The sequence below is a fragment of the Euprymna scolopes genome, chromosome 19, assembly GCF_053919585.1.
Source record: "Euprymna scolopes isolate OS-2025 chromosome 19, ASM5391958v1, whole genome shotgun sequence".
NCBI lineage: Eukaryota > Metazoa > Mollusca > Cephalopoda > Sepiida > Sepiolidae > Euprymna > Euprymna scolopes.
In genome coordinates, this window is record NC_136500.1 from 11,329,532 (window position 1) to 11,343,504 (window position 13,973).

A 13,973-nucleotide genomic window follows, 5' to 3' on the forward strand; every position below is an offset into this window, starting at 1 on the left:
CCATCATCTCCAGACCTGAACCCACTGGACTTTGCAGTCTGGTCAATCTTGGAGAGCAAAGTCTCAGCTACACACCACACCAGTTTGGACGCTCTGAAAAAGAATCTGACCAAGGAATGGGAGAAAATACCCAAACGAGTCATTCGTGACTCCTGCAGAGCATTCTCCAAACGTTTGCAGCAAGTTGTGGATGCTAATGGATGTTATATCGAGTAAAAAGTTTATATTTTCATGACGATATTATTATTTTATACATTTCAATTAATGTAATTATAATTTTTTTGTTTATTAAATACAAGTAAAAACCTTTGTAACAGTTATTATTGAACATCCTGTATACCAATATTGAAATATTTTAAGCCATTTAAATTTTTTCATGCGTATTGCTTACTGAAGATCATGTTGTGCCAGGCATATTTTCGAAAAGAACTCAAACTCAATTCAGATATCTAATATTGAGTAGCTGTCCACGAATAGCAAGCGGGATAACTGCAGGAAAGTCATACATGTAGAAGAAAGACTCAACTCCATGTCACACCTCTGGGAAAACCCAAAAGTGGCTATCTGAGAACTTCTTCTCCAGCAGTCTCAACATCTGATTTCCGCAACTCACTTGATTGCAATTCCACGTGAGATGCAATTGAGAATGAAATCAACCCTACCACTTGCAACACCAAGGACAAACTGATTGTGAAGATCTAATTAATATTAATTTGTCTCTCAAAGTACACTGTGAAAATCGCGTGTTTCAGGTGAAGGTCTCACCTGCAGTCATGATGAAACTGAGGCCAACTTCTTTGGATGAGCTATATATATATATATTTATTCAGCGATAGATCCTCACAAAGAATCACTTTGAATTTTGAGAAAAAATAAATTATTGGCCAAGATATGATTTTTTTTTCTTTCGTTCTAAAAATGTGTCAAACTTGTCCTGAACAATCTGGAGTTCACAATCTAAATTTATATTTTCAAGTAAAAGTCGATTTTATTAATCAAAGCAAAATGTTTTCAAAGTTCTTGGTTATCGTGAAAAACATATTGAAAAATCTATTTATATAAATCCACTTTTTCTAATCATTTTATTATTTTAACATGAAAATGATAAAAATGTCTACAAACCTGCTGTAAAAAAAACTCCAGTGTTTCTAACAGTAGTTCTAAGTCGTGTCCAGGTAAATTGAAGGTCGATTGTAATTTTTCTTCCTCATCTTCTGTAAATGACCTTTCATCCTACAAAAAAAAAAAAAATTTGAGATTAGAATTTTTGTTTTTAACTTTTATTCAATCTAAACAAAATGCATTGTCACCGAGATGTAAATTAGATTTGAATTATAGATCAGATTTTTATGGGGGCATCCTGAGTGGGGAGTTGTGCAGCAAATAATGTCAACAACTTTTGCAAGGAGTATTTATACAAAAATAAAAATACATCCTTTATGATGCAGGAATGCTGTTATATCTGAGGAGGTAATACTTGCCGTATATTTTCTTTTCATGACAAAGAAACGAAACAAGAATAAATCCAGAAGTCCAACTCCCAACGTAGACCCTCACTATCAGGTCTCCTTCTCTAACATCAAGCGTCTATGTTTCAACCTTCCAGAGGTTGAAATCAAATTACAGAAGACTAAAACCTAACCAATTGTTCCTGTGCAAAACTGACATTGGACCAGCGAACGTACTATTTCATACACAAAAACGAACTTGACCTATTCCCTGAGAAGTACGTTCATGGGAAGCAACCAGTTTTGATCTGTATGGGGTTAAGTCAGGGAGTGACCATTTGTGCCAAATTCCATAAATTTCATCTTCAAACAAGCATGAATTAAAAAAAAAGTTGAATAAGTAAAAATAAAGATAAAACAGTTGCAGTGAAATGGTAATTAGAAAATAATGGATTTCACAACTAAAGTCAGCATTCAACATTTAAATGCTGTTGTGATCTTTATGCCAGTGAAATGCAGAAATGGCTTTTTTGATATTCTTGGTCAGTTATTGTGTATGTCCTTTGGTACATGTTGGGGATACAACACAAAGAATTTTCTTGATGGGAACAAACCATGTATCATCAATCTGTAGCTAATTGTATGTCTTGTGCCGTCCACGGAGATGCATGAACTTGACAGCTACATCACCTTCCTCTGCATTTATTTCATTCACGATACTAATCCATGAGAAAGATTTATAAATACAGGTTATATATTGGATTGGTGTGACGTCAGAGATATAAAGAATTGATGGCAAGTTAGTCATGAATATCAATATATAGTTCATCCACACTGGACAACTTATGGCCAATTTGTGAGGTTGACAATGATACAAAAGTGTGACTAGCTCTGGTTCCTGCCACTGGAAAACCTTGCTTCAAGCGACTTTCACACCTTCTCCATGGTTTCCTTACTGATCGCAAAGAAGCAGATGGCAGACATCTGGTAGATAGCAAGCATAGCTCTAAATAATCAAAGATTTGATTATTTAGAGGACGTTAGGCCACATGGCATTTTACTGAACCACCAATTTCATCACAAGGGGATTTTCTATGATTGGTGGCAAAGAAAACCCCCCTCACCTTTAATACCAAAGTCCTCCTTATGCAAGCATAAATTGATGAAATTCTTGAAGTTTTTATATTGAGCCCTGCAGCAATCATTTGTTCACGTGCGATAATAAGGTCTGGATTACGTGAACAGTCAGTGTCTGAGTTTGATACGCAAATGCAATGCCATGGGTGTTGTCATCGGAAATGAAACATAATGAAATGTGCTTTGGCTGCTGATCAGAATCTCGCTAGTAAATCACCACAGAGTGCAGGGTGCAATATTCCTTGCTGTAATGATAACTTTGAATTTCATCTTGTATTAAAAATTGAAAGTTTTCTACAAAGTCTCCCAAAACAAGGACCTTATTGGAACAAAGATTCTCTTTCTTTTGATTCAAGTATCTGGCTTGGCATTTTGCTAGATATGAGTGTTTAGTAAGATTATCAAAAGGTGTCAATCAACAGATCTTTATATTCTGTGTATGTTAATGTTGCATGGCCGGTTGTGTCCCATTGACTAAAATGAAACTCGTCATTAGGGTTCATATCATACAGCTCCTCATCCAAAATTTCTGCAATGCTTCTCTACCGGGGCAGTTTCCAAAGCAATGCATCATACACTCTTTGTTAGAAGAATCACAAACTAATTTTGAAATCAAATCTTTGTTAGTGATATTCCACTTCATGGCATCGACAAGTTTTGTATTCTGATGTATGTCACGGAACAGAATGTGTACCCATAGATCCAGCTAAAACACGTCACTTTGGATACATCTTTGCAAATTTGGAAAACCTCATCTTGATATTGGGATACTTCTATTTAAAAGCAACATACAGTTCATGCAAATTACAAACTATCAAGCTTTTTGGTTTGTGAACACCTTTTGCTAAACTGACAAAGTTCTTTCTGCCTAGCATTTGGCAGTTGTATTCATCATTCTCATACATTTGTATTATCATGTCGACTGTCCCCGGGAAAAACTAAGTTAGGTTTTGACAAAATACTATTTGTCAGTTCTCTGGCAGTTCGAACAACATACTCAGACACCTTGAAGAATTTGGAGCTGTATTCACAAGACCAGAAATCAGGAGCAAGTGTTATGATTTGGATTTGATCAGGAGTTGAAGCACTCTTTAATTGTGTCATCAACTGTCAACTCACATATTTCTTTGTGCACTGACGACAAAGAAAGTGACCTGGTGTTACATTATACCCTCTTGCCTCCAGATCTTTTGCCATCTGCAAAGATATCGGTCATTCACCTTTGACCTCTTGTGTTGTAAAAATCCACCACAACACTTCTTTGTGGTCTTTGCTTCATCACAAAACATATTTTGTTCCATCACAAACCATATTTTGTTCCATCACAAACAATATTTTGGAAATATTATTTATGATGGAAGCAAATGGTTGATAATTCAACTTCATTTTCTTTCAATCCAACTCTCTACAACAATGTCTCAACAATTCCTTGCTCCAAGTCTTATAGATTCTCAAGTCCCTTGAACCGATTATAATCAAACGTGTGACACTCAAATTGAGTTGACACCAACAAAGCCGCATAAGTAATCCAGTTTTCTGAAGAAAGGTAAAAAAGAAAATTAGAAACTATTTGCACTACATTTTGCTTACATACTTTTTTATAAGAAACACAAATTAATTTTGGATACATACTTCCAAAAGTTTCTTAATCAAATTTGTCACGTATTCTGGAAATGTACTTTAAGGACATTTTGTAAAGTAAACATAGTGTAGGTGTGAATATTTGGTACAAATACGCCATTTTCACTTTTTTCACAGGAGCCAATAAAGTAATGTAGGATTTGTTTTTTAACGCTCGCAAAACCATGCGTTTTTCTCGAGTGCAATCGACATTTGAGGAGAGGGGCAGTAATTTTTAAGAATATTAAAATGTGTATAAACCCCACGAAACACAAGAAATTGAAACAATTTTATATCTTTATGTTTTTTAGCCTTCTTAGATCACACATCAAGAAAAATTAGCCGTGCTTTGCATTTTGTTGATGTGCACTGACTTCAAGAAGTATGGTCAAGTCAAGAAATCTTGTGACTTTTAGAAAAATGCTGATTTTCAGGAAAACTGATGTTTTTTCCATCAAGTTTTGCTACTATAATCAACATTTTTATGTTTTCAAATTCCACATCGTTTTTAGTATCCCATCATGAAAAGCAATAAAATTTTTGCATTTTGATCATTTTAGGTCACTTTTATTATTTTGGAATTTCTGAAAAGTTTGATAGGACACACCTGGGGAAAAATTATTTTGTGAATTTGATTTTTTGACATTTTATGATGGATTAGCAATATTCAGGAAGCTATATAGAAAATTAGAGCGAAAAAATCATGTTTTCAGGAAAATATAAACAAAAGTTTAAAAAGTTGCGTCAAAATGACCCCCCCATAGTTTTGAAGGTTAAAAAGTTTCTCAAGTTTCTTAATCAAAATTGTTGGCTTGAGATAGTACTAGAAGTTTCTTAAGACTTTTACCATCCTATTACTAGTTTCTTATAAAACGCTTTCTTATAAAAAAAAAAAGCATACTTTTATCTGGCTTGGTGTTTCCAACCCTCATCAACTAATCTTGAAGACGGCTAGGTCGTTTAAATTGTTACCAGAACTTAACTATTTTAGTATCTGGCTTACTTCAAAATTTATTCCAAAATTAAGGTGTGACATAAGTGTAACACTTACATAAATTGATTATCACATCCAATGGGGGAGGGAATATTTTTCATTATCATCAAAAATATACCCTAACTTGACTTTCAAGAGAAACTGTGAGTGAACGAAACTAGAACTTTTAACCATTTTTGGTCCAGAGACAATTTATTGTGTCTAAAAAAAAGAAAATATGAAAACAGTAATGCAGTACCATACCAGCCACACCCTTTTTTAATTCGATTTTGGGGCACATGTGAAAAAATCTGAAACCCTTAATATCTCTATAAGGCTTCATTTTTTGAGAAAATCTGATGCCATTTTTGGATTCTTTGGGTCAAAAAACTTACTTGGGTAAATTTTCAGAGCCATACGATCTTTCAATCAGAAAATATTCAAAGAAATGACATCACAAAATTGTTATCTGGGCGTCACATGATGTGACTAGCGCCAAAACAAAAATTCTCTAAATCGGAAACCGCTTGGAGTTATGTGCTCAAATTTTCAGGATTTCTTAGTTCCTATGTTGTCTATCTGCAGTGCAAACTACAGCCAGATCTGGGGATATGGGTTTCAAAATCCCTATTTCTGGATGCTTTGGCATGGAATGACCCAGCAGAGACGAGCTCACAACGTCTCTTCTGTAGGAAAGAGGTTGAAGGGAAGAGAAAAAGTATACCTTACTAAGCTACAAAGTCTATTTTGAACACTGTCAGGGCAGGATAAGGTCTCTCTAGCTGCTCCTGCCCAGATGTGGCAACAGTACTCCAGTACTCCATCCTTACACAGGCAAAGAATTGTATCAGCAGTGAGATATCTACTGGAGTGGTAGAATGATCCCACCATTTTTCCAGCGACCTTGGTAACGGATTTGATGTATGTGTTCCATCTCAGACCAGGAGTAAAGGTCAAACCCAGAAGCTTAAAGCCTCACCAACATGTGAGCCATTCATTTCAATTGATGCCAGGCGGGGATCAGAGCATTGATGATGTAAAGATAGAAGCTTGGTTTTAGATTAAAAATAAAGCAACCACCTCTTTCATTTTCATTCTAAACAAATAAATTATAATATAAGGTATTTATTGTATTAACAAACAAATAGTAATATGAAGTATTTATTTAATTAAAATTGCTGGTAATATAAAGTATTTATTTTATTAAAAAATGAATAGTAATATAAAGTACTTATTTTTATTAAAAAATGAATAGTAATATAAAGTATTTATTTTATTAAAAAATGAAAAGTAATATAAAGTATTTATTTTTATCAAAAAATGAATAGTAATATAAAGTATTTATTTTATTAAAAAATGAATAGTAATATAAAGTACTTATTTTTATTAAAATATGATTAGTAATATAAAGTATTTATTTTATTAAAAAATGAATAGTAATATAAAGTATTTATTTTATTAAAAAATGAATAGTAATATAAAGTATTTATTTTTATTAAAAAATGAATAGTAATATAAAGTATTTATTTTATTAAAAAAATGAATAGTAATATAAAGTATTTATTTTATTAAAAAATGAATAGTAATATAAAGTATTTATTTTATTAAAAAATGAATAGTAATATAAAGTATTTATTTTTATTAAAAAAATGAATAGTAATATAAAGTATTTATTTTATTAAAAACTGAATAGTAATATAAAGTATTTATTTTATTAAAAAATGAATTGTAATATAAAGTATTTATTTTTATTAAAAAATGAATAGTAATATAAAGTATTTATTTTATTAACAAATGAATAGTAATATAAAGTATTTATTTTATTAAAAAACGAATAGTAATATAAAGTATTTATTTTATTAAAAAATGAATTGTAATATAAAGTATTTATTTTATTAAAAAATGAATAGTAACATAAAGTATTTATTTTATTAAAAACTGAATAGTAATATAAAGTATATATTTTTATTCAAAAAATGAATAGTAATATAAAGTATTTATTTTTATTAAAAAAATGAATAGTAATATAAAGTATTTATTTTTATTAAAAAATGAATAGTAATATAAAGTATTTATTTTTATTAAAAAAATTAATAGTAATATAAAGTATTTATTTTTATTAAAAAATGAATAGTAATATAAAGTACTTATTTTTATTAAAAAATGAATAGTAATATAAAGTATTTATTTTTATCAAAAAATGAATAGTAATATAAAGTATTTATTTTTATTAAAAAATGAATAGTAATATAAAGTATTTATTTTATTAAAAAATGAATAGTAATATAAAGTATTTATTTTATTAAAAATGAATAGTAATATAAAGTATTTATTTTATTAAAAAATGAATAGTAATATAAAGTATTTATTTTATTAAAAAATGAATAGTAATATAAAGTATTTATTTTATTAAAAAATGAATAGTAATATAAAGTATTTATTTTTATTAAAAAAATGAATAGTAATATAAAGTATTTATTTTTATTAAAAAATGAATAGTAATATAAAGTATTTATTTTTATTAAAAAATGAATAGTAATATAAAGTATTTATTTTATTAAAAAATGAATAGTAATATAAAGTACTTATTTTTATTAAAAAATGAATAGTAATATCAAGTACTTATTTTTATTTAAAAATGAATAGTAATATAAAGTATTTATTTTATTAAAAAATGAATAGTAATATAAAGTACTTATTTTTTATTAAAATATGATTAGTAATATAAAGTATTTATTTTATTAAAAAATGAATAGTAATATAAAGTATTTATTTTATTAAAAAATGAATAGTAATATAAAGTATTTATTTTTATTAAAAAATGAATAGTAATATAAAGTATTTATTTTATTAAAAAAATGAATAGTAATATAAAGTATTTATTTTATTAAAAAATGAATAGTAATATAAAGTATTTATTTTATTAAAAAATGAATTGTAATATAAAGTATTTATTTTTATTAAAAAATGAATAGTAATATAAAGTATTTATTTTATTAAAAAATGAATAGTAATATAAAGTATTTATTTTTATTAACAAATGAATAGTAATATAAAGTATTTATTTTATTAAAAAACGAATAGTAATATAAAGTATTTATTTTATTAAAAAATGAATTGTAATATAAAGTATTTATTTTATTAAAAAATGAATAGTAATATAAAGTATTTATTTTATTAAAAACTGAATAGTAATATAAAGTATTTATTTTTATTAAAAAAATGAATAGTAATATAAAGTATTTATTTTTATTACAAAAATGAATAGTAATATAAAGTATTTATTTTTATTAAAAAATGAATAGTAATATAAAGTATTTATTTTATTAAAAAAATGAATAGTAATATAAAGTATTTATTTTTATTAAAAAATGAATAGTAATATAAAGTACTTATTTTTATTAAAAAATGAATAGTAATATAAAGTATTTATTTTTATTAAAAAATGAATAGTAATATAAAGTACTTATTTTTATTAAAAAATGAATAGTAATATAAAGTATTTATTTTATTAAAAAATGAATAGTAATATAAAGTATTTATTTTATTAAAAAATGAATAGTAATATAAAGTATTTATTTTATTTAAAACTGAATAGTAATATAAAGTATTTATTTTATTAAAAAAATGAATAGTAATATAAAGTATTTATTTTTATTAAAAAAATGAATAGTAATATAAAGTATTTATTTTTATTAAAAAATGAATAGTAATATAAAGTATTTATTTTATTAAAAAAATGAATAGTAATTTAAAGTACTTATTTTTATTAAAAAATGAATAGTAATATAAAGTATTTATTTTATTAAAAAAAAATGAATAGTAATATAAAGTATTTATTTTTATTTAAAAAATGAATAGTAATATAAAGTATTTATTTTTATTAAAAAATGAATAGTAATATAAAGTATTTATTTTATTAAAAAAATGAATAGTAATATAAAGTACTTATTTTTATTAAAAAATGAATAGTAATATAAAGTATTTATTTTATTTAAAAAAATGAATAGTAATATAAAGTACTTATTTTTATTAAAAAATGAATAGTAATATAAAGTATTTATTTTATTTAAAAAAATGAATAGTAATATAAAGTACTTATTTTTATTAAAAAAATGAATAGTAATATAAAGTATTTATTTTATTAAAAAATGAATAGTAATATCAAGCATTTATTTTTATTAAAAAATGAATAGTAATATAAAGTATTTATTTTATTTAAAAAAATGAATAGTAATATAAAGTACTTATGTTTATTAAAAAAATGAATAGTAATATAAAGTATTTATTTTATTAAAAAATGAATAGTAATATCAAGCATTTATTTTTATTAAAAAATGAATAGTAATATAAAGTATTTATTTTATTAAAAAAATGAATAGTAATATAAAGTATTTATTTTATTAAAAAATGAATTGTAATATAAAGTATTTATTTTATTAAAAAATGAATAGTAATATAAAGTACTTATTTTTATTAAAAAAATGAATAGTAATATAAAGTATTTTTTTATTAAAAAATTAATAGTAATATCAAGCATTTATTTTTATTAAAAAATGGATAGGAATATAAAGTATTTATTTTTATTAAAAAATGGATAGGAATATAAAGTATTTATTTTTTATTAAAATGACTGGTTAAAAAAAGTATTTCATTAACAAATAAGTGGTAATTTTTTTTTTTTAATTACATTTTCACCCCAAACAAGGCACATTGCCACTTTGATGTAGGGGGCTACTATTAGGGACACAGGCTACAGGGGTACTAGGTGGGGAATTGGGCAGCTAGATGTTGGTTCACGTTACACTTGAACTTCTACATGTCACTACAGTTGGGAAAGCAGGAATCTGGCAGGGAGTTCCAAAGTCTAGCAGTTCTGGGGAAGAAACTACTGGAGTAGAAGGCTCTCTTACATCTAGGGATCTCTACTGTGAAGGGGTGGGATTGTACTGCTCGTCGGGTTTGTCGGGGGTATTTACGTAGAGGGGTACAAGTGCTTGCAGCTCGTCGGAACATACACCGTTAAAGTACTTGTAGAACAGGCAGAGGGATGCTACATTGCGTCGATTGGACAGAGGCTGAAGCTTGGATGATAGTTCAGGACCTATTAGGTTGGCGACTATCTTTTGAACCTTGTCTAGGAGTGAGAGACTAGTAGCAGATACATCGGCCCAAATATGACAACAATACTCAATACATGGGCGAATGGTGGCCTTATAGAGGTACAGGATACTTTCAGGGGTCAGTAACTTTCTAGCATGGTAGAGAGAACCTACCTTTTTCGCAGCGGTCCTGGCAATGCTCTCAATGTAATTGTTCCAACTCATGTTTCTTGTGAACATTAGGTCGAGGAGTTTAAAAGATGTGCTTTCAGATAAAGAGTCTTTGGCCATTGCTATTGGTGGTAGAGAAGGTTTCTTGTAATTATTGAAGGAAACAAGTTTAGTCTTGGTGGCATTGAATGTGACCATCCATTTTTGTCCCCATTCTACTACAGATTGGAGGTCATTCTCTAATGTTTCTACCATTTCTTTAGATATGTGTTCATTTGTTTTCCTGTCGTGCCTGTTATAGTGTGTGGTGTCGTCAGCATATATACCCATCTCACAGACAATTTTGTCAGGAAGGTCATTTATGAATATTAGGAATAATAGAGGTCCAAGGATAGACCCCTGAGGCACTCCCGCATTTATATCATATTGTTTAGATGTATGGCCATCGAGGACAACCTGGATTTTTCTCTTATCTAAGAAGGATTTAATTATGTTAAGTATTCTTCCAGTGATACCGTATGATCTGATTTCCCTGAGAAGACCTTCGTGCCTTACTCTGACAAAAGCCTTAGATATATCTAGAGCTACCACTCTACCCTCTCCTGCTTTGTCAAGTGAATGGTATATACGCTCAGAGATTACAGTTAGAATGTCTGCTGTGGAACGGGCTCGCCTAAATCCATATTGTTGGTCGGTAAGAAGTTTAGCATCTGTAAGGTGATGGACTAGAGCTTGGTTAATTATGGACTTGAATATTTTGGCAAAAAGTGGGAGGAGGCTAATGGAGCGATAATTTAATGAGTCTGTTCTTTCGTCAGAATTCTTGAAAATTGGTACCACAGAAACAGTTTTCCAGCAGTCCAGAAAGCAAGATTCATTAAGGCATTTGTTGTAAAGTTTGGAGAGGATAGGAGCTACTTCGGCAGATCACTTTTTTAATAGCACAGCCGGGATGAAATCAGGTCCACATGCTTTTGCAGTGTCAAGATTTTTTATAATGGCATGCACCTGAGAAGGGGTAATTTTCAGATCGTCAAGTGTGGTGTCTGTCCACAAAGGAAAGTCTGGGAGAGGTTGGTTAGCAGGGTGTAGTGTGGAGTTGGAGGCAAACCAACTGGCAAGCATGTTAGCCTTCTCGATTGCTGAGTAAACAACTTCATGATTGTTGATTGCCCATTATTTACTACATTGTTATAGATTTTCCAGAAGTCACGGGTTCCTAATTTCTGAGCTTCGATGCGTTTTTGGGTGGTTTCAGTAAATTCTCTCTTAGCTGTCACTATTTCTTTCTTACAGTTACTTCTGGCTTCTATATACTTCTTCTGTTTGAACTGGATTTATGTCGGTCAAATCTGTGGTACGCGTGCTGCCTTTGCATGATGGCAGCTGCACATGTCGAAGTAAACCATTGAGGAGAGTGGGGCTTGCTATAAAATTTCCGCATGGGAACATGTGCTTCAATTGCTGTTTTGAACCATCCAGTGGTCTCATTTGGGCACTGTTCAGCAGGAAGTGAAAAGACATTTCGCCATGGGGCATCTCTAATGAGATCCCTGATGGCTTCCCAGTCGGCCTTTTTATAATATCTTGTTTTGAGCAATGGCTCTTCCATTTTGGCTCTAGAGTTTAGGGTGATTTTAACTATTATCACTATATGATCAGCATTCCTAAGTGGGCTGTGGGCGTTCGTAACACAATCATCAGGAACTGTGGTCAGAAACAGATCTAAAAGTGATGCGTGTTGCTCTTGCTGGTCAGGGAAATGGGTTGGAAACGTAACAATCTGTGATAGGGAATGAGATATAGAGAAGCTATGTGTTGTGCTACCAGCTACATCTGTGTAATCAGAGAATCCAAGCCAGTTACTGTGGTGGAAACTGAAGTCACCAAATACATGAACTTGTGCACTAGTGTCGAGGGAAAGTGTTGTATCTATGCTGTCAGAGACACATAAAGGCTAGATCGTCTGATTCTAGTTTTCTCTCTCTCTAGTCAGGGGAAGAGTGTTTTGAAAACAGACTTCAAGCCTGTGCATATGTCTGTCAGAGTCCTTACAGCAGAGTGGGAGATATCCAGGCATGTTAACGTAGTTAGAGGGGATGGAGGAGTGTAGGTTAGTCTCACTTAGCGCTAAGATATCCAGGGTGTTTGTTAGAAGAAATGCTTCAACATCATTTAAATTAGTTCTAAGCCCACGGATGGTAGTAAATGCAAGCCTCAAGGGAGGAAGCAATTTGATTTTCTTTGAGTTTTGTCCTGGTTTAAGCTTAATTTTAGATTGTACTGTCATTTTTTTTTTTTAAGTTTCAGTTAGGTAAGGTTTGCTGAACAATTGGTTATGCAGAACACCAGGCATGCAACACAAGTAGACCATCAGCTAACCTTCCATCTACTAGGACTGTGGCCTCAGGAAAGCCCACTGGGGATGAGTGCAGGGTCCCTTTCCATGCGCGACATGGCACTACAAACATCCCGATATTATTCAACTGTTGATGGAGCAGGCGCTCTAAGCGCTACCAAAGAGGTTTTTTGGGGGTTTTTTTTACATAGGCGTCACCACTTATCAAGGCCGATAAGCCACTCAAGGATAAGGGTTAAAGAGTGCACAGCAGTCAAAAGGACAATATAGTAATCGATAGTAATGGAAGTTTCATAAATTTGTTAACTTAAGTAGAACGGCTCATCAGAAACTTGTTCACGTTGGACTTGAAGACAACCATATTATAGACAGCTGGAAAGCAGGAAAATGGAAGACAATTCCACAGGCATGCAGTTCTAAGAAAGAAGCTTTGTTCATGGAATCTATGTTTAGGTTTAGGCACAGATAAAGAGTGGGGGGAATTATTGATAGTGTTTCAGCTAGACGAGTGTTTCTTGTGAAAGTTTGGCGAGGGGGGACCATAGATTGAAGCCCAGTCGAACACTTTCCATGAAAATAACGATAAAGCAAAGACAAACTCGCAACATCTCTTCTGTGAGATAGAGGTTGCAGCGAAGAGAAAAGGGCATCTCCCACCAGGCCACGAAGTCTATTTTGAACCCTATCAAGGCAGGGCAAGTCTTTTCTAGCAGCTCCTGCCCAGATGTGGCAACAGTATTCCATCCTTGGACATATCTGGCTCTTATATAGATAGAGAATTGCATCAGCAGTGAGATATCTACTTGATTGATAGACGGATCGATCATTTTTCCAGCGTAGATGTACGTGTTCCATTTAAAATCAGGAGTAAAGGTCAAGCCCAGAAGCCTGTCAAAACTTGAGGCCTCCCCAAGACGAGAGCCATTCATTTTAATTGATGCTAGATGGGGATCAGAACGTTAATGATGTAAAGCTTGGTGTTAGATGCATTAAAAGTAACCAACCACTCCTTTCCCCATTGTATAACATGATCAAGATCAGAAGAGAGAGAATCGGAGAGAACTTGGTCTTAGATGTGATACTACAGATGGTAGTGTTGTCAGCAAAAATGTCTACGAATGATGTAAGGATGTGATTTGGAAGATTATTAATATAGATCAGGA

General features: G+C 30.6%; 1 protein-coding gene across 1 annotated transcript in view; it reads right to left on the reverse strand.

Annotated features, from left to right (window-relative positions):
- Positions 1 to 13,973, reverse strand: part of LOC145303408 (COMM domain-containing protein 10-like) — a 110,514-nt gene that overhangs the window by 75,784 nt on the left and 20,757 nt on the right. The window contains exon 3 of the mRNA XM_080144729.1: positions 1,123 to 1,233. Coding sequence (XP_080000855.1) covers positions 1,123 to 1,233 — 111 coding nt within the window. The remainder of the gene's footprint in view (positions 1 to 1,122; positions 1,234 to 13,973) is intronic.